Source organism: Eucyclogobius newberryi, unplaced genomic scaffold, assembly GCF_026437365.1.
Source record: "Eucyclogobius newberryi isolate DKJ021-1_F unplaced genomic scaffold, fEucNew1.0.hap1 SCAF_10, whole genome shotgun sequence".
In the NCBI taxonomy this organism is placed as follows: Eukaryota; Metazoa; Chordata; class Actinopteri; order Gobiiformes; family Gobiidae; genus Eucyclogobius; species Eucyclogobius newberryi.
Genome location: NW_027315724.1, coordinates 22,562,807 through 22,586,343, shown reverse-complemented (window position 1 = coordinate 22,586,343; position 23,537 = coordinate 22,562,807). Strand labels below are relative to the sequence as shown.

Genomic DNA, 23,537 nt, shown 5'->3' with positions numbered 1-23,537 from the left:
GGGTTTTGGGGAAGGGTGGGGAAAGGGGCTGGATACACAGATTGCCAAGTGAGAGATGAGAAGTAAAGAGTGCAGGCTGCACACCGCCAACAAGAGTGTTATTGAATTGTCACCATTTGGAAGGTACTTTCTCAATGTAACCAGGCCACTTGTACAGAACAAGCTAACACACACAGAGGTCTCAGACAACATGTGTCTGAACATGAGGCTGCTGACAATGTTCTGAGTCCATGCCTGTGGAAAGGTTAGGTTTGACTTGGCTGTGTTGGTCCTCTGAATAGTGGACCTTATTGTAGTTTCATGCATTTATTTATTTGTTTGTTTATTGGTGAGCAACTCTTAAAATGCCAATGACTCAAATCCGTTTATTCTTTATATGTACAAATAAAACAGTGACTTGAAATGTCCATAATAGTGGTTTAATATTGTTAAGCCATTGATGAGTCTTTTTGTGTCCTTGCAGTGAAGTAGTTTGTAGACAACTTGATGTCCTTAAGATAAGATAAGATAATCCTTTATTGTCCACACATGGGGAAATTTCATTGATACAACGCAGTAGATACAGAGGAAAAGGACAAGCCACAACAGTCTCTGACCCTGGAGTGAAAGAACCAGATTTAGAAAATTGATGCTTTGCATTGCGGTTATAAACAGACTGACCTCGGCCTTCATGTTCTCATCCCATTAGGATCTGTAAATGGTGATTGAAAGGATTGGATGTATTACTTGACAACTTCAAGGCTTATTATGCTAGCTGGCAGATAAAACCTTTACTAATGACTGTGCTAAACTTTTTGCACGAGGCGGGCTCCCCATGCAGTCCTATAACTTACAGTGCACCAACAAGCCACACATGTGAGCCTGATCCCACTAAAATCTTTGCATCCAGATCAAGAAAAATAATTTGCTGTCACTTTTTCATCTTTTCATTTGACGTACATGGTTCTTAGTGAATTTATGTTTGTTTACTCTGTGTTTGCTCAAAGGTAACACAAAATGCCTTCTGTGAATAAGCTGCTTCTATAACAAGCTCACCCGCTGATTTCAATTAAAAAGTAACTACATCAGAGGTTTTTATGTACCCAGCAGCATTTTGGTAACATATATTGTGTGACTGTCGTTTCAAACAAGCCAGCAAGTCTTTCATAGTTGTTATTTCTCCAAAAATGTGTGTGGTCTAAAAGTGAAGTTAAAAGAAGTTCTCTCCTTCCGTTTGCACAGACACAGGGGCACAGGCTGATGCGGAATAGAAGTAATAAAAACCCCTCTGTTTTAGTTTGTATTGGACCATTCATCATCACTTTATTTAATACGCGCCTGTAATTGTGCCATCCCCAACCATCACTAATGGCTGTGTTCGTCTGTGTTTGCTTTGTTGATGGAAATGAATGAAATTAGGATAAACAACCGCCGAGTCGCGTGTAATCAAGCCCTGATTAATGTAGCTACATTTCAGCGCCGTTCCTCATTCCACAACACCTGATATCTTTCTCATAAACAAATTGTGTTTGTCTAAATGAAGAAATTAAATGACGCATTTGATGACTTTATGATTGACCTGCTCCGGCCCGCGCTCATTACTCTCTGTCTGTTGAGGCCAAGAGGTATGTGACTAATCCTCTGTCACTTCCACACTAGGATTTATCACCAGCACTGATTAATGGCAGCCAAACAGCATTTTAATAATTTTATGATTGTGGGTTCTGGCACTCGGAGAGATAGACGCAGGGAGAAATGGAGCGGTATGGGGGGTGTTTACTGCATGCGGCTCCAAAGCCTCAGAAAGTGTTCAGCGCAGATGAAATGTTTTATGGCGGTGTGAGGCGAGCAGACGGAGGCATGATTATGCACCACATGAACATCCCCATGAATCTTCTCCTGCTCTTGAAAAGTAGTTCATACACATGTGTAATTAATTTCTCACCCTCATTATTATTGCGTTTACTTTTATGCTGGAATGCAACAAGTTGGCAACAAATTCAACGAAATGACGCCAGAAGTAAGCGATGGTTTTCAGGTATGTCCAGGTTTGTTCAAATAAAACACAGGTTATAGTTGATTCATTTAAGATGATCATAAATCCTCTAAATATTGGTTTACATTGACACACAAATGTTCATCAAATGTGTACAAAATACTCAAATACGAAATGCTAAACAAATCAATAAAAGGAAAATGTCAAATATGTGAAATAAAGTAAGTAGCACTTCATAGTGTAAACCTCGCCTGGTTATGAATTTGAAAAGAGATTGCCCTGATATGAACTCAAACTTTTATTTCCTCTACTTTCCTTATTATTTCAATTAAATACTTTTTATTTAAGGTTGTTCTTTTCAAATGTTTCAGAATATCTTTAACTTTTACTCTAGCTCCAGTAAATGATCTGTATCCACTCAGAAATAATAAACGCTGTCCTTGCCCCATCATTGGCCTCTCCTGAAGCAATCATAAAACAAGCAGTTGTCTATGTTTAGCTAAAAACATTGTGACACCTCACTAAAGTTCTGTTTGAAATAACTTTAATAATCTTATGATGCCATTCCAAACCGTAGAAAAAGGCTCGCTTATTTTGCGGCTGTTTGAATTTCACCACCTTTATTTAATTATCCAATGCAAAACACTTTGTTCATTTGCATTTTCCACATCTTGTTTTCATTTTAGTGAAACATAAACCGCAACATTAAACTGGAGTGTTGGATATGGTTATGGAAGGCACCTTTGGATTAGTTTAATTTTCCATATTCAAATGTGACTTTATTTGTTTCTGGGAAGTCATTAGGCATTCTGCTCTAGGTGCGTGCCGCTCACTGTAAACCTGCCGGAAAACATATTACTTTTAAAGAATAAAACAGACTTGTTAAATAGTATATATTTTATTACAAGCGCGGTGAAATAATGTAGCAAACTCTCCGTTCAATTTGTCTTAACGGGCCCAAGAGTTAGATTCCCGGTGCCAAGTTCTGTTCTATAGTGACTCCAATAGGTTTAAACAGCCATGTTTTATTCCTGCCACACCAGCCGCGCTTCAAAGTAATTGTTAGTATGAATTAGATTAGTGCGGGTCATTTTTCCTCCCGACTCGCAGACACAGGAACGGCTGATAAACATTTAGACACCTGTCGGCTCCAATCTCACGTCCCGGGCCTCAGCCGCACATGGGAGTCTGGAGTTGTTTTAAACTTCTAATGGACTCCTAATTTTGTGCAGATTGCAATGTTACCGTCTTTAACTGAGGCACATTCATCTTCTGTCTCTCCCCTTTCCTTCCTGCTCCACGTTTCTCCATGTTTCTCCGCACACGCAGACCTCTCCCAGTCCATTTTACGCTCACTTTATTAATCATAATCAGAGGAGCCCTCACCTGTTGCCCCTGTCAGTCAGTGCCCGGGGAAAATGCGAGCGTATTAGTTGAATCGTGTCAGTACGTCTCGACCGGCATCAGCTGCTTGTTCCCTTTCGTGTTTCCTTTCCAAACAGTCATTTTATGTTTCACTTTTTTTTACACTGGAATGCCCTTTATGTTACAACCAGCCATAAACTGTGAGTATTGATTTCGATACTAAGGAACAGGTTTGATATATTGATACCAAATTGATTCTACTTTTGAGGCCACAGTGAAGACAAAAAATAGGTCCAACTTGGTCCTATATGTTATTTTCTTTTGTTTCAATAGCCATTACGTTTCAAAGCTATTAGTATCGATTAGTATCTGTTGTTTCGGAGTTTATGGCTCGTCAGAATATAACATAATATCATCAAAATGGAAATATCGGGGTTTGTTGTGGAGCCATTGTATTCCTCCCAATAAGTAATATATTTGTGAGACTCTTATAAACATAGTAACTTCTGCTCTCCCGATGACTACAGTGTTTGCTCCAAATGTTGACTCGAGTTTATATCATACCCGTTCTATAATCAGAGCCCGCCCCGCACCTCTCCGCTCCGCACAGGAAGTAGATAGACTAGTGACAGGTTATAAACAGTCTATTAATCTTGTCTCACTCATTTATTTCTCCCTAATTAGTCAACTTAGCACCAGGCCAGTTCTGGGCACCACACTTCTCCCAACAGTGGGCTCCACTCCCAGTCCAGAAAAGTTGTTTAAGAAGAAATAAATATCGCCCAGCCCATTGCTTTCATCCGCCTGTGCTGGGAAGAGGGGAATGTCTGCGGGAGAATTAATGTCCATTTAATTTCTCTTCTTTCTTCTGCTCATGTATTCACATTCTTCAGGTATTTCTTGTCTCTCGCTCAGTCACTCTCGTGGCTTAATAAACACACACGGAACAGAACAGCCCTTTTTCTCGTGGCTACTACATCTGCACAACACATGTTCTGTTTGGACACATTTGTGAGAACGTCTGCACACCATAAATTAGCTTAAAAAAGAGATGTCCAAGTGTGTATTTGGCGATGGTGAAAGTATTTTCTTTTCTTTTTTCCTGTTTTTTCTCTCTGAGCATCTTGAACATTATCCCTTGTTACTAAAGGCTAATCTGTCTCTCAGTTTGATTCATGTCTTTTTAGAAGAAGGGGACAAAGTACAAGGAGAGCCTGGCCCCAAGACTTCAGAGCACAGATTGATGTGATCAGCTCTGTTCATTCTCAAAATAAAGCCAATTTGATGTGTGGCTTTATGAAATAGGGTTTTTGGCCAAAGTTTTTACTCTCGTTCATGTCTCAACACACCAAAAGGTCACAGCAACTAGAAGCATTTTATTTAGTTGTATTCTTTTCTTTTTTGGGGGGGATTCTTTGGCTCGTAGGCTTTATTGGATTACACTATTGCAGGAAATGGGGGAGAAGAGCTGGGAGGACAATCAGCAAATTGCCAGTTGGGAAGTTGGGAAACATGTGTTTGAGTCGCGTAGAGTCGTATGAAACGTCAAAGCATTGAACCTGACATTTCACAAAAGCAGATTGTCACAGGGATCAGATCACAGTTCAGTCATAACACCCAACCCTAAATGAAATAAGAACATGCATGAATAAAAACAATCATAAGGTTTGTGTACATTTGCACTGCTGGGAACTGAAATAATTTATTGTGTAGGTATTCACATGGATTTGGTGAGCTTCTGTATCAATAGTCTTGAGATGGGCAATATATCAACATTTAGATAATAATGTGTTTGTTTGTTGAAGACGTGCTACAGTTTGATATATCATTTATAGTTAAACATCTCACAAAAAGAGCTGATTAAAAATATATAAACTTTAAAATAAAGATATAATTTTATATTTTAGCATTTTTGTGACCAATTTGGTAGATATGTCCCGTCTGTTTGTCATATAAGTTGAGGTTTAAAGGAATAACAGGATTTTTCACCGATTTGAGAACTCAAGCGACTCGCCACACTCACCCCCCACCCTCCTGTTCTTTCCAAGACGCCGCTTACCATCAAACCTGGTGCGGAAGCACGCAACAGCCTCGCTGCTACACGTGCGTTAGTTTATTAGCGCGATGCATCGCATCTCTCGTCGGCGCAGATTTCCATGCATTCGTCCGTCTGCCATTTTTGTACTGTACACTGTAGGAACTCGCTAAACACACATCGGCATATCAACCACGCATGCGCTGCCAGGGAAACGTGCTGATATCCTGGGAACGAGCCTGCAGTTGTGCAGTAGCACGCAGGGAATGATTGATATGTGGGAGAACTACTCAGCTGTCCACGCTACAAGGAAATGAGTTCAGATTGGTCGCCAAAAATCCTCTATTGTTGACATAATATCGTCTGAATGTCGTTATCGGGACACTCCAAAAACACATTGAGATAGTCAGTTTCATCACTATTGCCCTCCCTTACAATAGACATGCAATAACAGCAAAACCATTGGACATCATCAGAAGCTGCCATGACCTTTGACCATCCAGATGCACCTGATCTAACAATAATGAGATGTTTGCCAAACTGGAGGAGACCGACGCCAGTGCAGATCGGATTGTCAGCTGTTCCATAATCCATGGCATTTTTGACAAGTGCAGACATAAAGCAGATGACACTGTATCTCCGTGTTGGGGAGGCGTGTCCCCGTGATCGGGCCTAATCGGTTGGATCAGCTGCCGAGAATGGGCAGGATTGTTCTGTATTGGCCAGGGTATGTGCTTCTGTGATAGAGCGCAAGGGTTTAAATCCTGCAGCCTGCATTGTTGTGCTTTCTATACAATCTGGCTCGCCTCCACACACACAAACACACACACACGCACGCACCAGTCATAAGAGCTGGGATGAACATCGATGATAAATGTATAATCCCCACACTCACACCATTAAACCCAGTGGATTACAGTTTGGGGAATTATAGCAGGGATTTCTGTTTATTTATTTTTTCTTCTTACATTTGACTTTTCTCTCCTTTCCTCCTCTGCATTTCTGCTGCCCTCGCTTGTCAACACCTCCACTTGGCCCGTGCCGCCAATCCCCAAAGCTCTGATGAGGCAGTGTCAGCTTCTTCTTCTTCTTTTCTTTGGCCGAGCTCAAACGGATCTCTGAATAGAACGAGGAGCAAAAGATGACTGAGAACAACTGTTTTGTGAAATAGTGAGAAATATAATCTTCCACCCTACTTGCTTTTTTTTTTTTTTTTTTTTTGGATTCGCGGTCTTTATCTCCTAAACGGGGCCTGTGCCAGTTGGGGGGCTTGCCTGTGATGACTTATATTTTAGATGATTCGATAGGAGAAAGGGCGTTCACAATCATTTTTAAAACATCCCCCGAATCCTCATGAAAACGGTGGCCAACTACTTATTTTCGTCCTCATTCCCTCAAAAAGCACAGTTGAAACAATGTCTCGCGGTAAGCCCATTCTACCAATATCCGGCGCTTATTTCTATGTAATGTAAGCTCTGGATTTTCCCGTGCGAGTAGATTGTGGCACAATGTAAGTACGAATGGAGTGGAAGCAGCTAACTTTGTGTTAAGTGGCGGCCTGCTGTAGATTTAGCAATACGGTGTTTACTGTCCCGCATTTCATCTGTGGCTGCAGAATAAAATAACTTGGCCAGTGTATTTGTTTATGCTCAATGGAAAAGACAGAAATATGATGGTTTTCATTACTTGTCGCACATTGTTTGCTGTTTAATCTTAAATCATTGGCGGCGTATGGCTCTCAAGTCAAATTGTATTTACAGTGCATTACATTAAAAAAAAAGTTGTGTTTACTGTTTGAGGGATTACACCGACGTGTTTACTGTTTGTTGATCACGATTGGCAAGAAGACTATCTTAAACATGGGGAGAGTAAATGTTCATATTCAGGGCAAGATGTAATTTGATAAAACAATCATCGGGACTTAGTCAACCAGGCGTTGTCTTAATAGAGGGAAAATGCTGCTTACTGTATTTTCTGGACTATATGTTGCACCTTTTTTCATAGTTTTGGCCGGGGTGCTACTTATACTTATACTCCAGAGCGACTTATATGTGATATTATTTGTTATTTTCACACTTGCAACCGCATTTCATACTCCAGTGTGACTTACATATGTTTTTTTCTTCTCTATTGTGCATTTTTTGGCTTCTGCGACTTAAACTCCAGTGCGACTTACATATGTTTTTTTCTTCTCTACTATGCATTTTTTGGCTGGTGCAACATATACTCCAGTGCGATTTATAGTCCGGAAAATACAATATTATTTCACGTTACATTGTTGCTTATCCCCGTCTCTAAATAATTCTTTGGTTATGGATATTTGAGAATTTAGGATACTGGTGTGTTAAAATCCACCACATATTCATTCATCATTAGGGTTTGGGATTTTTCTCTGAACTGATCTTATATTTGTCTTTTTTTCCCCGTTTCATAATATTGTGTGCACTAACATGAAGCTGTCCCTCAGCAGCCGGCTAGAGGTCCTCCGGGGCTGGGGTTGCGATGACTGGGGTAGAGAACAGATTTCGGTGGGACAGGGGACCAGATTACTGCGGTCTCGGGGCACCAATAGATGGCCCCATGAACCAGCAGGGGCCCCTTTCTTTTATTCATTCTCCCAGCGGACCCTCCTACAGGTCCTGGACATGAGGCCGTCGCACATGAGGCTGAATTTAAGATCACTTCAGTATTTTTCGTCCGTGCAAGTAATAAATACAAAAGTCATGTGAAAGATGAGTAAAGTTTAGTTTCTGACGACCAGCTTTGGCTCCGTGATATGATGATGCACATGTTAAAAGAGGGCCCTTAATGAGCTTGTGTCCAGTGTTTTTAATCCCATCTGCACTGCGCCTTGTGAAACCGTCCTAAGCCAGTGCATTCACCATGGTCCTCTTTTGAGGGGTAGTTTAATTTCCCATAATGCCGTTGATCAATGATTTCTTTTCAGCGCAAGTGTAATTAGTGGTTTTAAGCCAGTTTGGAGCGTTCCCCTCTCTCTGTGTTTTGGTGGGGGCCGGACTTTATTATTGAAAGCTTTAGTGGAAGATCAATACGGTCCCATACAGAGTTACATGAGCATATGAGCGCAGACTGGATCAGTGTGTGTGTGCGTGTTTGTGTGTGCGTGTGTGCGTGTGTTTGTGGCCATTATTGGATTTGCACACGCACATCTATTATGTATTATCTATTAATTTATTCTATCTGCACTGCTAACCTACCGATTAGTGCTGTTTTGATAGCGATGAAAAATAACATTCCCACCAATTAAAATCCCCAAACAACACTAAGACTAATGCATAATTTATCACTTAAATATATAGATATCTTATTAAGGAAAGGCTTGTTAATGTATTAAGTTGATGAAGTGGTTAGTCTGAGTTTGGTGGTCTGATTGCAAATGGTTCAGTGATTAATTAGATCGAAATTCAGTGTCTGAGGTCCTCACGGAAGTTTTAGTGCTGTTCGCTTGTACTTAAATGAGTTTAAACATTCAATATATAACCTCATAGGAAACTTTTGTATTGCTCTTTAGTAGGTTTATCAGGATAAATTAGGGTATGTCATATATATATATATATATATATATATATATATATATATAATATACATTATTTATCACTAGTTTATTTATTATATATATAATATATCTATATCTATAGACCTATAGAGAGATAGAGAGATGGATCGATAGATTTTTTTTTTACAAATTTGTCTGAATGTCTGAATTCCAGAGCTGTCAACACTTTGAAGCAGCTCCCAGGCGTGCATAGCTTCTCATTTGAAAGGCAGGGTTGACAGCTTACTTAATCTTCATACCACTATTAATGTCAGGATCAGCAACATTGGTGTCATATCTCTGCAGTTTTAAGGTAGGTTTTACTTTGTTGGTTTTATCCCGACAACATAAAAATGAACAGTTGCAAGTGCAGATTATCAAACGATTGTACAGTTTTCCATTTAGTTATCATCCATGGCTAAATGTTTCATCACATTTTAACCCTACAGTGAAAAAAATAACCAACAAAAACTATTTTAACAAAGCAATGGCATTTGTATCAGTTTGTTTACTGTGAATACAGTGATTGCAGAGGTAGTAACCACTAACAATGACAAAACTTTGACATTTTAACTGCAATTTATCTGTTATTTATTTGCTGCTCACAAACTACTTTGGCTTTAAAAAAAAAGGACCATCTCCTTTTGTCCTTTTTTACTTATTTAAAAATAGAAATGGTCATGCTCATTATTTTGGATCTCAATAAAACAGTTTTAAAGAGTTTCATTTGCACCTCCGGGATAATGGAGTGTGGTCTTCCATCTTAAATTGGTCACTTCTTCTCCCTCCAGCACGTTCTGACAATGACCTTGTGTCCATGACTGACCAGTGGAGGCTGCTCTCTCATTTACCTGCTCTCTCATTGAACCGGGCCCAACCTGCAGGGCTCCGGCGTGATTGCGTGGAAGGCCAAAGCTTGAAATTAGACCACCAAACCTTTTAAGGTGGTGTCTGCCTGGGTAATCATTACTGAACAAGCCTCCACGTTTGAAGTGTGTCACTACTTAGAGAAATAACAATGCGGGCGCCCTATGACCTCGCCGTCCTCTTGATCTGCGTGTGTGTGTCGAGTCCTTTCTTTGGCCGACCCGCTCTTTAAAGTTGCTTACTGGCCTGGCTGCAGCCGGGGATCAGGCACCGCAGCGAGCGAGTTTCAAATGGTCCCAAAGTAAGCCTATATGCAAACAAAACCCTGGGAATTAGGGGGAACTAAGCCTGGCCCGCTCGCCTCCTCCTCGGTCAGTGCCGCCGCTCAGAGGAGGAGAGCGCAAAGCAGGGAGGCGGCCATTCTCCTGAAGAGCCTGTCTTTTTAATTGTGCCGAACAAAACAACAGGAGCTAAAGTAATGGGGTTTTAAAGCGCGGCACATTTGGGTAGATTGTGTAACGCCTTGTGTGGGTGTGATGCGGGGAACAGAGGAGGAAAAGCGCAACGGAGAGAGCGCCATGACAGAGAGGCCGAGTGGGCGGCTTTGTGTGGCAAAGAACAAAAGGCGAAAAGTTGGCAAACACCGGCACCCATCGAAAAGCCTGGAACCAAACTGGTCGCCTAATTACTGACATGCTTTGTCAAGGAGCAGGGAGTACAACAAAACCAGGATAAAGATTAATTTTATACCTCATCCTCCTCGCTGTCAGAAACACAGAAACAAATCCGCTAAATTGAATTTTCTTTTTTGAAAAGATTGAGTTGGAAGGGATCAGGCAATCGCATGTAACATTAAAGTGTTCGTAATGCCACTATTCTCCTGTCGCTCCCATTCTCTCGTAACCAGCTATAGGCCTTTTATACTCTTGAGTTTGGGAAAGACGATGACTACTTGGGAAACAACAGGCAGAGTTGGCCCGGAGTGTACTCATCGCTGCTCCTGCCCTTGTTCACATTTGGAGGTCAGTTATAAATGAAACAGCAGCATTGTATGAGCTAAAGGTTGAGAGATGGGCCACGAGCGCAAGCTGCAGCCAGGAAGCGCAGGGGGCACGATCTTGAGTGGGTTGTGTTGCACTGATATCTCGTGGAATAATAAACAAAAGAGATAAAATAATAGAATGGGAAGGTGGGTGCTGCCCGGTGGTGGAGTGGTTAAGGCACAGCACACGTATGCCAGGCTCCAAGTGCAGGCTAAGCAGTGTTGTGAGTTCGAATCTCGACTCCGAAAATAAAGAATGGGACGGTGGGACGTGTAGTAAAAATATTATGAGAAGCGCTTTCTGAAGACATGACTAATATCTTGTGGCATGTTTGTTCTGCGCTGAGCTTTTTCCACTTTGGAACGTCATCTTCATCTTTCATTGCCCCTTTTTATTTCTCTGTTCAGTTTTGACGAGTGTTTCAAAAATCATCCCAAACTACGCTGCTTTTTCTTTTTCCCTTTTTTCTATCACCATGAGGGTTGAAGAGCGTACGCCGGCGATTTGGAGATAAAAGAGCTGGAATCATCCTGATTCCTGCCCTGCCACTGAGCCGCTCAAACTCCCTGACAAAGCTGTCGGACTTCATTTTGGCTCCAGCTGCCAGCGTAAACTTGCTCTGCCATTTACAATCAACAAGAGGCAACACAAAGTCACGCTCCTGCCCATGTCAGCAACCGCTAACTGCTCCCCTTTTCACAAGCATTAAAAGTTTATCCTCTCCCCTCCACTGCCTTGTTCCACTGTGTGTGTCTGTTGATTCTTCTGTCTTGTCTTTGTTCTGTGTGGAGACCATATTCAGCCTGTTCAATGTAGTTAGAGATGTTTATAACTGACATAAAGCACGCACAAACAAACATTACCAGCACAGGGCAGTCGTCTCCAAGTGCAAAATCTTTTGACTTTTCTATTTGCAAAATGCAGCCGCGCTTATAAACAGGAAACTCAAGTTAGATCATTGCTAACTCGCCAAGAGAAAAAATGTTAGGTAATAATACATTTGAGGACACTTAGGACTAAAATATGTCTAAGTGAATATTGATATGTTGCTGTTGCCCTTCTGTTATATTTTGATCATAACTGCTGCAAACTTTATTCACTATTTTCAGACCGTTGTTAGCTGCTGAACTCTTGCCCTTTGTAAGCTCATGTTCCAACAGTTGCAATACCATTCTATTGTTATAGCATCATGTCCGTAGTATTGCGTGCCTCTGTGCCGGTGTACAACCATGTGCTGCTGGTTGTGCTTGTCAGATTACACATTATCGTTACATTTGTGTACATCCTCTCAGTTGTGCGCTGACATTTGTGCGACAGGTTTAGTCTGCCTGGCTTTGCTCCAGCTGAGTCGTCCCGGTGTGAACAGGGAAGCATCTCCATTCTTCAGCTGGCCTTTTATCCCGAGGCACCCCAGAGAGAGCAGGGAAAACGGAGTGCACTACAGTGCAGAGTGTTTAGGTGTTTAAGTGTTGTCAGAGTTCATATACAACCAATTAGGACTGAACATCGTTGGAAATACAGTTACCGTATTTGTCCGGAGTATAAGTCGCACCGGAGTATAAGTCGCACCAGCCAAAAAATGCATAATCGAGAAGAAATGCGGTTGCAAGTGTGAAAATAACAAATAATATCACATATAAGTCGCTCCGGAGTATAAGTATATAAGTATAAATATAAGTACAGGGCTCAGATTAAGGATTTTCACTTATATAGCGGTGCTGCTAAACAATCAGTTAATTTTTTCAAATTTGTATAGCAATTTGATAATTGCATAGCAAAACACAAAAGTGACTAACAATCAATATTTTCCATTGATATAACACGATTATTTATTTAAAATGTATTTGTAAACATTATATTTAAGAAAAACGCTTAACAAATTAACTTTTAAACACTTTAAACTAAAAAAAAAAAACAGAAAACTTGCAAATAAAATTAGTTGTTGAACAAATTAATCAACACGGACAGATGGCCTTATTTACAACTTTTTTCCATATCATCATCAATCAGATGACTATTTGCAGGAGTATTAAGCTTCCGATGGAAAAATAAGGGTTGCTGTGGCGTCCATCATGGTATATCTTATGTGTTATTCAAATACCGCTCTATTTGACGTTCCATTCCATTTTTTGTTTTGCTATTTGATGACGGCCCCTAAGTACTCTCGTCTCGGCTCCAACGGCACATTTGGAGCCGTGTAATTCGCCGCGCCCAAAATACGTATCTGATTGTTAAAAACGAGGTTACAGTCACTTGGCATTGTAAATATGAGTATTTTGGCATGTGAATGATCTGCAAAGACTTTTGCGTTTTGGAGCTATTGACCTGGGAAGTCCGAATCTGTGACGCTAACTTTACCGCACATGGCTCCTCCCACTTTCAGACTCTTGATCGGAGACAGCAGCGGGACTCGTCATGTCAACACTGCGTCCTACATTTTGTCATGCCGTTATTGACGATCGATTGACGAGTGATCAGTACTTTTAGGCGCTTTGGTTATACAATTGAACATGCATTTTTGTATCGCAAAAGCTGCGATACAAAAACACTTATCTGACGAATGCATCGCATTTGAGAGAAATTGCGTCGCATTTTGCGATATCGCTTATTCTGAACCCTGAAGTATAAGTTGCACCCCGGCCAAAACTATGAAAAAAGGTGAGACTTATAGTCCGGAAAATACGGTATTTGCAATTTTGCATTAGTTCTGTGATATAATAAACAGCATGCTAACAGTATCCATCTAATCTTTTCCATTTTGCATAGTATTTTCTAATATACAAATTCAAATGAGACTTACTTTTACTAATACAATTGTTTTATACCCACAACATGACGGTAACTGTTACTTGCCCCCACTAGTTTTTTTTTGGTGATATTATATTTGACTATTATCAGGTTAGCATTACAAAGAGCAGACACCGTGCCCCTGTCTGGCTCGGCCCAATCTGCTGCCCGTCCCGTCCCAGCGTGGCCCGGCCCAGTTTGGACCGGCGCACACTGTCCACATTATCCGTGTGCCGGCATGTTCATTTTCAAGTCAAAGTGGCAACCCCCTTTTCATCACGCCAGAGCCGGTGGAATATTCAGCGCGCTGCAGATGTTCATGAATAATGTCTGTGGCCAAACCCCTGGCTGGGGCGGGAGGAGGAGGGTGGGAGGGGGGAGAGCGCTGTGCTGGGGTGGGGGGTGTTGGTAGTAAGGCCAGATGAATTACACGTAGGGGGGATCTGACAGGCGGCGTGGAGCTTTGTGATCATTCCAAAGTTCTAATAATCTCTCTCACCTTCTCCATCTCCCCAGTAATGAAAGAGAATAGGTGATTGCACCCCGGGCTATGTTCCCCACGTAATGACTCCTCCAAAGGCACCAAGCCGCCAAGGAAAAATGAACTTTGAATGAGTGGCGAATTGGCTCTGACAGAGTGATAGACCGTGACATATATTCTGTAGCAAAACAGACGTAGTGCTAATTGATTATCAATATTTTAAGCAAAGTGATGAAAATAAGCATTAAGAGATGAGACTGGGAAGCGAGACTGGAGCGAGCGCTGTTGCCTTGGAGGGAGGGGGCTCTCATCTGCCCAATCTCACTTGGTTTATTTCTCCTCTCGGCTCCGCACTCTGGCTCCACTGGTGCCCTTCATGGCCTGTCCTCTGCCACGTTCAGCCTCTCTGGCCACTTTCATTTCTTGATAATGTTTTGTGAGCAGTTATTTTGGCACTAATTGCCAAATATGTCTCTGAACTTGTATAAATGTTGTATCATTATACCTTATTTATTTCAATGCTTTTATCTCATGGTCCTGTCAGACCTTGGGTTCTGCATCAACATTCTCGTTCGTAGTGAGTGAATTCAAATCCCTTTTTGGTCTTCCACAAAGACCGAAAACATATCACTTATTTAGATTCAGTATTTGCACGCTTACGTACAATTCGGTGTGTTTGGACCCAAAAATACACTTGAACGCTGTATCGAGAATAATATTTCAACAATAAAAAGAACTCTAGAAAGGTGTAAAAAATCGAAGTAATTGAAGTAAATAATAGTGTGTCTATGTAAAAGTGCAGTGTGGTCCGGGGAACTATCGAGTCAAATCGTTCAATCCTTTACAGAAGTGAGTCTGGACAATGACAAATACATATAAACTCTAGGTGCTTTGGACCACCAACTGTGTCTCTGTCTGCGGTGCGTGTTTGTTCTGTAGTGTTGTCTGGTGTGTTGATCTCTATAGATTCGGCTCGGTCCCAGCTCTCCTGGCTTCTTTTTCTAAGTGGCCGCCCTTCTGAACCCTTCTTGTGTCAGCTCTGCGATTAGCGGCTCAAGTTTACCTTTCATGTGCGGGGGTCCTGACAGGCTTAGTCTTCCTCACATCAGCACCAGTCACCGGCATCACACATGAAGTAGTGCTGAGCCTCAACAATGGCGTCCAGCAGGGGAATCGCGGCCTATTCTGTCCCATTCAGCGGCACATTATTGCTTTCATACAGCAAGACGTGAGTAGATGTTACACCAGAAAACTAAACTGAATAAGGAGCCAACAAAGTATCTAAACTGCAAAACACTATTTATTATGATTGACACATTTCATACGTGCAATTATTAATATTCTTGATCACATTGGATACTTAAGCAAACTTTTGTGTGAATGGTCTTTGGGGATCCGCTAAGTTGCTAGTTTGATTCCTACACCGACCAATGCATGCTCTTGTTGTGTCATTGGGAAAACACATCGCTTACGTCATAATGTTGTCGGAGGGGTTGCACACTGATAGCCACATTTTCATCAGTCAGCCCTAGGGCAACTGTGGGCAAGTATCTTACCCTCGTTACCAGTTTGGAGAGTGAATTAAGTGGAGCCCATGTAGAATTTTAGAAGATTACAGTAATATAAATCCTATTGTTACTATTATTACAACAGACATTTTTTTTGTGACAGGCGCTCAAAAGCTTGACAAACAAACTTTCAGGTTGGATAAAATAATGCAATTTATTATGTGTTTAAGTGTGAAATTATATATTTACCGTATTTTTCGGACTATAAGTCGCACCTGAGTATAAGTCGCACCAGCCAAAAAATGCATAATAGAGAAGAAAACCAAAACTATGAAAAAAGGTGCGACTTATAATCCGGAAAACACTGTATTAAAATGGAACAGACTCTTACTCCGAATTGGATCGCACTAGAATTTGTTAGTTTGTCCTCAACAATTGTCCGAATGTGACTAGACGATTATTTTGACCCATGAATGGATAATACAGTGTGTAGGAGACTTCCCTCCACAAAATGTCCATCCCAAAAATCAAACACGGTCACTATTGGGTTGTTGTGGTTTTCTTTCTTGACTTTACTTATTTACTGCCGTCTATATTTACCGCATTTGCTGAATCCTGTGCCTGCTCTGCGTTGGATAAAGGACACGAGCGTGAAAAGATATGAAGAGATTACGACACGTGGAGACATGACAGGGTTGAGAGAGTAAGGGTGAGATGTCATGCAGGGGCCCCGGGATGCTTAATATTTTACCATGTGATCCTTGCATTATGGATCGGCTCTGATTGCCCTTGCTAGACCTCTGCTACAAACGGTCTCATCTCAAGTTTTCAAGCTCCTAACTTACTCTGAACGTCTTTATCATAGCCTCCCCACAGTCTAGTGAAATATGTAACATGTACAGTACGCTGCAAACGCCCCAAACTCAAACATCTTCCAGCGCGCTTTCCTTTGAACTTTATATAGAAAGAATCGACCCGCAGGACCTTCTTACTGTGAGGCAATAGCACAACTAAAGCTTATTTTTTGTTTAAGTGTGAAATTATATATTTGCCGTATTATTCTGACTATAAGTCGCACTGGAGTATAAGTCGCACCAGCCAAAAAATGCATAATAGAGAAGAAAAAAACATATAAGTTGGACTAGAGTATGAAATGCGGTGGCAAGTGTGAAAATAACAAATAAAATCATATATAAGTTGCTCCGGAGAATAAATATAAGTATAAATATAAGTATAAGTCGCACCCCGGCCAAAACTATGAAAAAAGGTGCGACTTATAATCCGGAAAACACTGTATTAAAATGTAACAGACTCTTACTCCTAATTGGATCGCACTCGAATTTGTTAGTTTGTCCTTAACAATTGTCCGAATGTGACTAGACGATTGTAACCCAGTTGATGAGCTTGTCTGCAGGTTGAACTCTGTGTGAACTGAGACGCTTTGGGCAGATTCCTTTAGCCGTGCGTCTGACCTTAGGTGTGTGCTATGTTCACATGTGCTGCCGCAGCCCGTGGCAAAGCGCACTCTTCGGGGTAATCTCCCTCTGTGAAGGGCCTGACCACTGGAGGCCTCTGCCCCTCCTCTCACGCACCCCTCTGCCGACCCAGGATCCATACATGACCATAAAGCACTGGGGGACTTCTGGGCTGCACTTGGGTTTAGAGGGCATCTTCAGGTGTTGAGCCGAAGCCACCCTCACACTGCGCAGTCAAAGATCCTGATAGTGAACCACATTTACAACTGTTGGGATAATAAACAGCTTTCTTCCAAAAAAAAAAAGGTTTATATAAATAGAATTCTCCCGTACTGCCTTGTCTACACCATTGCTGAGATGTTTGCACGTTCTTAATGCTCTAGTTTATTTTATAGTCTTCTTTCTATTGCACTTTCCAGTGGAATCCTCAAACTCTCTTCCCCATTTGTGTGTTAATATGTTGATTTGATACAGACTCATACAGATTTTCATCAGACCCTCTAATGCAATCATTTATCTTTGTTTGAACCAACATGGCTTTAATGCTTTGTAAGGACTTGGCAAAATACAACACGTAACATTGCCCTGGCGATGAGATATTATCAAAGACCAAACATTATTTTTCCCAAACAAGTTTAGTCAAAATGAAACACACTAAACTTTCTGAACTTTCCTTGTGCAGTTAGTAGTTATGTTGTCAAACCAACTCCCTCATGAGCCAATGTGCAAGTTTCTCTCTGAGACTAATTTGCAAAATCCACTGAGTGTCCCAGCTGGGCAGTGTCCTATTTAGGAATAATAATGGCCTCACCCAGTTATTGTCCAGCACTGGCACAGAGCTAAAATTAGGAAAAAATCAAACCAGTGGAGATGGACCTGGCTTGTGTTGGACCAAGCCAAGTAGAGACCAGTGTGTGGGACCGTTTCTCAGGCGCCACCGAGACCCCTCATTGTTTTCATGCAACTGCGGTGGGCTTTTGTCCTACTGCTACTTCAATAATACTAAATACTAAATAATGCTAAATAGAAGGAAAGGTTTAAAAGACTTGCATAGCACACTTGCCTATCGTGTGGAGCAGGCCGCAGCGTAATGAGTTTGAATTCGGCCCTGACACTTTGCTGCATGTCCTTCCCCGTTCTCATCCCCATTTCACGCCGTCCTGTCAAAAAAAGCCTATGAGAAAAATCTGGTTATTGAATTCATTCTTTGATCGGTTGCATCTCTAATTGTTGGATTAGTAAATTACATTTCAGTGTGATGGTGCACTTAGCTGTGTATGATCCACTTCCCTTAAGTTGAGCCTCAAGGAACTTTCTGCACAGTTTTAACTGAAAGATAATGATTTTTTTTTTTTTCATGTTAACATGTTAGCATATTAATATAAATACACCCTTTTAGTTTGTGTCGGCTCTGTCTTTAGTCTCATAACAAACTAAAGATATACTGCACAGGAGTCACTGCCTGTAATTTCTGTGCAGTGTGCCATCTAGTGACAGTATCAGGTAAGTGACCATGATCAGCAACTGATGTAATATGTTTAATAGTATTAAACACAGTATATTAAACAATATAATGAAATAAACATACTTGCAAGTATGCTTAAGTCTTACTCTGGTAATTTAAATAATCATATTCTGTTTTTGTACACCCCCATTTAAACAATGATCATGAACACTTGAAGCTTCATACACCGGTGCTCTTAATATTTGGAGTTCTCTCTTGCATTATGTACTGTAATCACATAACTGATTTGCTTCATTTTTAATAGTTAATGCATCAAAATGAGTCTTACCTAAGGCCTGACCTCTAACCTTCGACCTTTGTGTTGCTCCTTTTACTTCCTCTTTGCCTTCCTATTACAGTTTGTCCTTCTGTCTGCCGGCCCTTCTCTACTTTGTGTTTATTGTCTTCTCAGTCCCTCTGGTATTCTAGCTGGCGAGGCTCACTGTAAAGTGTTGTGGAGATTAGAAGGGACGTTTTTCCAATGGCGCTGTGCTGCCTCTAATAATCTGTTTGTCGTTGCATGTGAGGCTGATTTATCACGCCTCTTCTGCTGACATTCAGATTCACTTTGATTGGCATGGCAGGAATGACACCCACCACCAGCAGCACTGACGCTTCACACGCACAAACTGAACGGTGACAATGTTCTGCTCCGGCAGGTATAGAGAGGATAAGAGCACGCCTGTAACGCCAACTCATAAGCACTTGTGTTTTGACTTGCGTTTGCATACCTAAATTGAAAAATTGACTCATGAATTGTTGATACTTTGTCTGGACAAAGATGAACTTGATCTGATCAAGTGATTATTCTGCCTCTTCTGGACATATTCAACAAATAAACTCAGTTCTTCAGTCTCTCTTTTTAAAGGTGCAGTATGACATTTTCCACAGACTGTGGACTGATATTACTTCTAAAGCAGAACGCCAGCCATCTGAAGTGGTTAAGGAGCTGCTGACCTCCTGGCTTTGGCATGATTCTTTGGGAGTGTTGCGCTGAATTTCCTGAGTGACGTGGGCAGAATGCTTCTCTTATGTTGTTCTCTTACTTCGTGAACTCTATAATATGATAGCCTTTCTAACTGTATGCGGCCTTAGGCTTCGGCGAAGGCTTTCTTCTGTTGAATAACACCTCTGTGTCTTCTTCACGCCCTCTGTCCTTCCCTCCTCCCCCTGATCCCTCCTTAATAACTCTATAACTCACCTCAGCCTTAGATTTAATTGCTTATCTGTGTGTAAACGTATTAACCCTGCGCTGTATCTGTTTTTCTGCCGTCCCGGGGGCCCGACAAGGCTCTCTGACTGCCGTGCCTTACATCCAATGAATAGTCCTTCTCTGAGCGGTAATAGGGAATCAGCATCGTAGCAGCAAGCATTGGCAGCGTGTAAGAGCTAAATCAGATTGGGGGTCTTGCTTTGCCAGTTTATTGAATCTAAATTGCGTGCGCGCCTGGCCCCCGCCGGCCCTACACAGCCCATCCATCTCCCGACTGATAATGGAGCGGGCCCGATTCCACCTGGTGGGAGCATTATTACATTTCCCCTCTAACGAGACCCAGCTAATCCTGCCAAGGGAGGAGGACAGGAGACGAGAGTACCACAGAGCGGCTGGAGAAGGGTGATCCCTGGTGAAGAATAGGTCAGTGAGTGACATCCCGCCATGGGCCTCTCCCGTCTCTGTAACTTCTCCTCCTCTAATAGTTCAGTATTAACCATCTTCTATCTAGTGGCCCCAGCGCTGTGTGGCCCCGGGGCCCCTGAGCTGCAATTACGCTCCTAATCACAATGGCGTTTGGCTGACAGCCCCGCCCCCTCCGCACTGCCTTGCGCGCTCGCTGCCTCCGCCCCGCAGCCAAGAGTCAGCCCGGCCTAAATGAAGTGCAAGGCCTCTCTCGCCTCCACCCGGACCTTTTATTACTGCTTTGGAAAAGTCCATCACAAAATTACCCGACAATGAACTGAACTACAGAATATACTAAGCTTCTTTTGCCCTTGGCTGTGGGTTGGATACAATACTGCAGATTAGGGGTGGACGATATAGACGTATACCTCAATTATTATACCTCAATTATTTTTCTTTCAGACAATATTTTACCAGCGCATCAGGAATGAGCTAAAATGTGTTTGTCCTGGTGGAACGTGAATGGACCACACAATCAAGCACAAAAGGCAGTAATATAAATGTTGTTCTGGAGATAACACTAGAAGTTTAGTCTCGTTTTGAGGTTATTTTTAATAGTTTTGATTATCAACGATACACTCAATGTTTCAATTTTTGCATATTAAAAAAGAAGCAATTGCGACATAATTCAATTTTCAATATATCTCCCACGTCTACCGCATATTTCCATCATACTTTGCATAAAGCATATTGATTTGAGTAACAATATTCTACAGTTTCACTTGTAGAAGAGAACTCTACAGAAAGAAATATCAAAGTGCAAAAAAAGTATTGATCCGCCGCCGTACGCAGAGTGATAAAACGCACTGTGCATCGTGTTCATTTCCATGCATTCAGTGTCTGTACGGCGTCGCACCGTGGCAATACTTTGTTACCGTACTCTTACTTTGTTATGTATTTTTCTAATTGATGTAATTAAAGTGCCTCCCTCGCCCAGTGCCGGGGCCTTTTCCTTTCATTGTTGCGTGGGGGCCAGCCGGAGCGCTGTGAGGCGGCGCACTGATGAGAGATGGATAAACAGTTTGATTTGCTGCTATCGCCCCCAGGCCACTGTGTAGAGGAGAGACGCGCTAGAGGAGGAAGAGGTAAAGCGTCAGATCGGGGGAGAGGGCAAAACCGAGGCAAAGACAAGAGGATCAGATGATTGGGGGGAGGAGGGATCGAGAGATTGAGCTTGAATATAAACATGCAAACAAAAATGGCGACGTAAAACTACTGCGCGCTTTTCTTCTTCGGGCTTTATTTTAGCTCGCCTGTTTTTCCTGTCTGCCTGTATAGCCCCAAACGGTTCTTCAGTGCTCCTTTTCTTCCGTCAGAGCACAAACACAACTCCTCTTCTAAGCATCCCGCGAGCCGCCCCGAGCAAAAGCTGAGACGCTTGATTTTATGCACACTTTTGAACACACGTAAATGCAGGAAAACTGTGCTATGTAAAAAAAGGTAAGAGGTGTAGCTTCAGACCGGTCCGGCGTGTGTTTTTATAGCGTTAGTTTGATGATTCCACACACACACACACACACACACTTGAGACGAGCAGAGGGAGGCAGCCCAGGGTGCACTCATCCATGTGAAGTCATTGTCGGTAAAGATGCGGAACCTCCAGACTTAACCAGGCGGAACAGCAGCGTGACGGCCGCTTTGTCTACGCCAATTACCGGAACAATAATGGCCGCGCCGTCGTAGGGAGATGAGCGCAACCTGTGGCCCTCTGCGCGCAACCATACACCAGAATGTGTTCCATGTAACACCTCAGAAGGTCAGAACATGTCAATGACCTAACATGCTGTGAGAACATGGCTGTCAATGTTTCATTTGTATTAACCGAATGGAGTCTGGGAAATGTCATGATGGCATAATGGAAAATGTGTGTGTGTTATCTATTTATTTATCTATTTATTTATTATTATTTTCAAATTTAGTTTTTTTGTCAGTCAACATATCGATTATTTATATTTTCTAGTTTTTTTTGTATCTGTTTGAGAGTATGAATCATCCAATTTGCTATTATCAAAACACGATTAAGATACATTTTTATAGTCGACTTGCAGTTTTACAATCTAATATCTTTTGCACATTCCAGACTATATTCAATTCAAGCTGTTTTGCATTTTACTTCATGACAAAAATTGCGTTTAATTGAATTTTCCTTTCGCCGGAATTGTGTGTATTTATTCATTATGTAAAAGTTTTGTAAAAATCCCTTGTTTGGATGGTGTCTGTTCTCGTCAAATGAATCATTCCATTACTCAATAATAGCAGCATTTTGGTGGAATAGCTCTTGTTTGGTGTAACATACTGTATTCTTTGTACAGTGCATCACTAGCAGCTTTGCAAACTAGATCCCGACACCCACATTTGTGCCCTAACAAACATACTCGCACGTGCACGCGAAACACTTACACCCACTCTAGTATATTGTATTAACTTTCCCCAAAACAAAACAACATTCTCCAACTCCCCCTCTCCCTCTTCCTCGTCTTCTGTTTCCCATCTCTCCCCTCCTTTTTCCTCAAAGTTTAAACTCATTAAGTGTAATGATATTGGAGACTCAATTTTACATAGCTCACTCATCAACCAGTAAGATAGCAATAAAGGGGAATGGCTCCACAGAGGCCCCTAACGCTGCAAAATAAATGATGCTCCGCAACGGAAATGTAATTAATTTAGAGGCAGTATTGATAGTCCTGCCATACACAGCATTATATTTTTTAATGCTGCTTAACATCTTGATTATTCGGGGGGGAAAGGCAGAGGAATAAGGCAGTGGAGACACGGGCAGTGATGAGAGATGCTTGAAATGCTCTGACTACTGTTTACGCCCCCTGCCTCACTTTCTCTTAAGCTTTTCATTATACCCAAACAATAAACGGCTCTACGGATCGCTGTCTTGTGACTTTACGGCTGCGCTATGGGGAAAGTTCAACGGAAGATTCACGCTTCACATTTGTTTGCTTTATAATCACCAGCTCCGTAATGTCCCCCGCGGAATAGACTTTTAATTTGTGGTGTATTAGAATGTTCACGAGATTGATATTGTGCGTTAGGCCCAAAGTGAGTAAAGCGCATAAGCCTTTACCTGTCTGTTATTTCATCTGATCTTTCTTTGTATTTCAGCCAAGACAGACGAGGTGCTGAAGGCTAAAGTGGCAAAAAGAGAAGAAGAAGCCCGCAAGAATCTGCTGGAAGGTGGGTAAAAGTGTCCGTGCAATTAAGAACCGCATCACAGCAACACAAATTCTCCTCATCACAAGTTTAATAAAAAA

At 41.7% G+C, this 23,537-nt stretch overlaps 1 protein-coding gene across 2 annotated transcripts in view; it reads left to right on the top strand.

Moving 5' to 3' along the window:
• The window catches only part of rsrc1 (arginine/serine-rich coiled-coil 1), an 85,614-nt gene that overhangs the window by 43,875 nt on the left and 18,202 nt on the right, over positions 1-23,537 (top strand). For both annotated transcript variants that reach the window (XM_072463254.1, XM_072463264.1), the window contains exon 6: positions 23,389-23,460. In XM_072463254.1, coding sequence (XP_072319355.1) covers positions 23,389-23,460 — 72 coding nt within the window. The remainder of the gene's footprint in view (positions 1-23,388; positions 23,461-23,537) is intronic.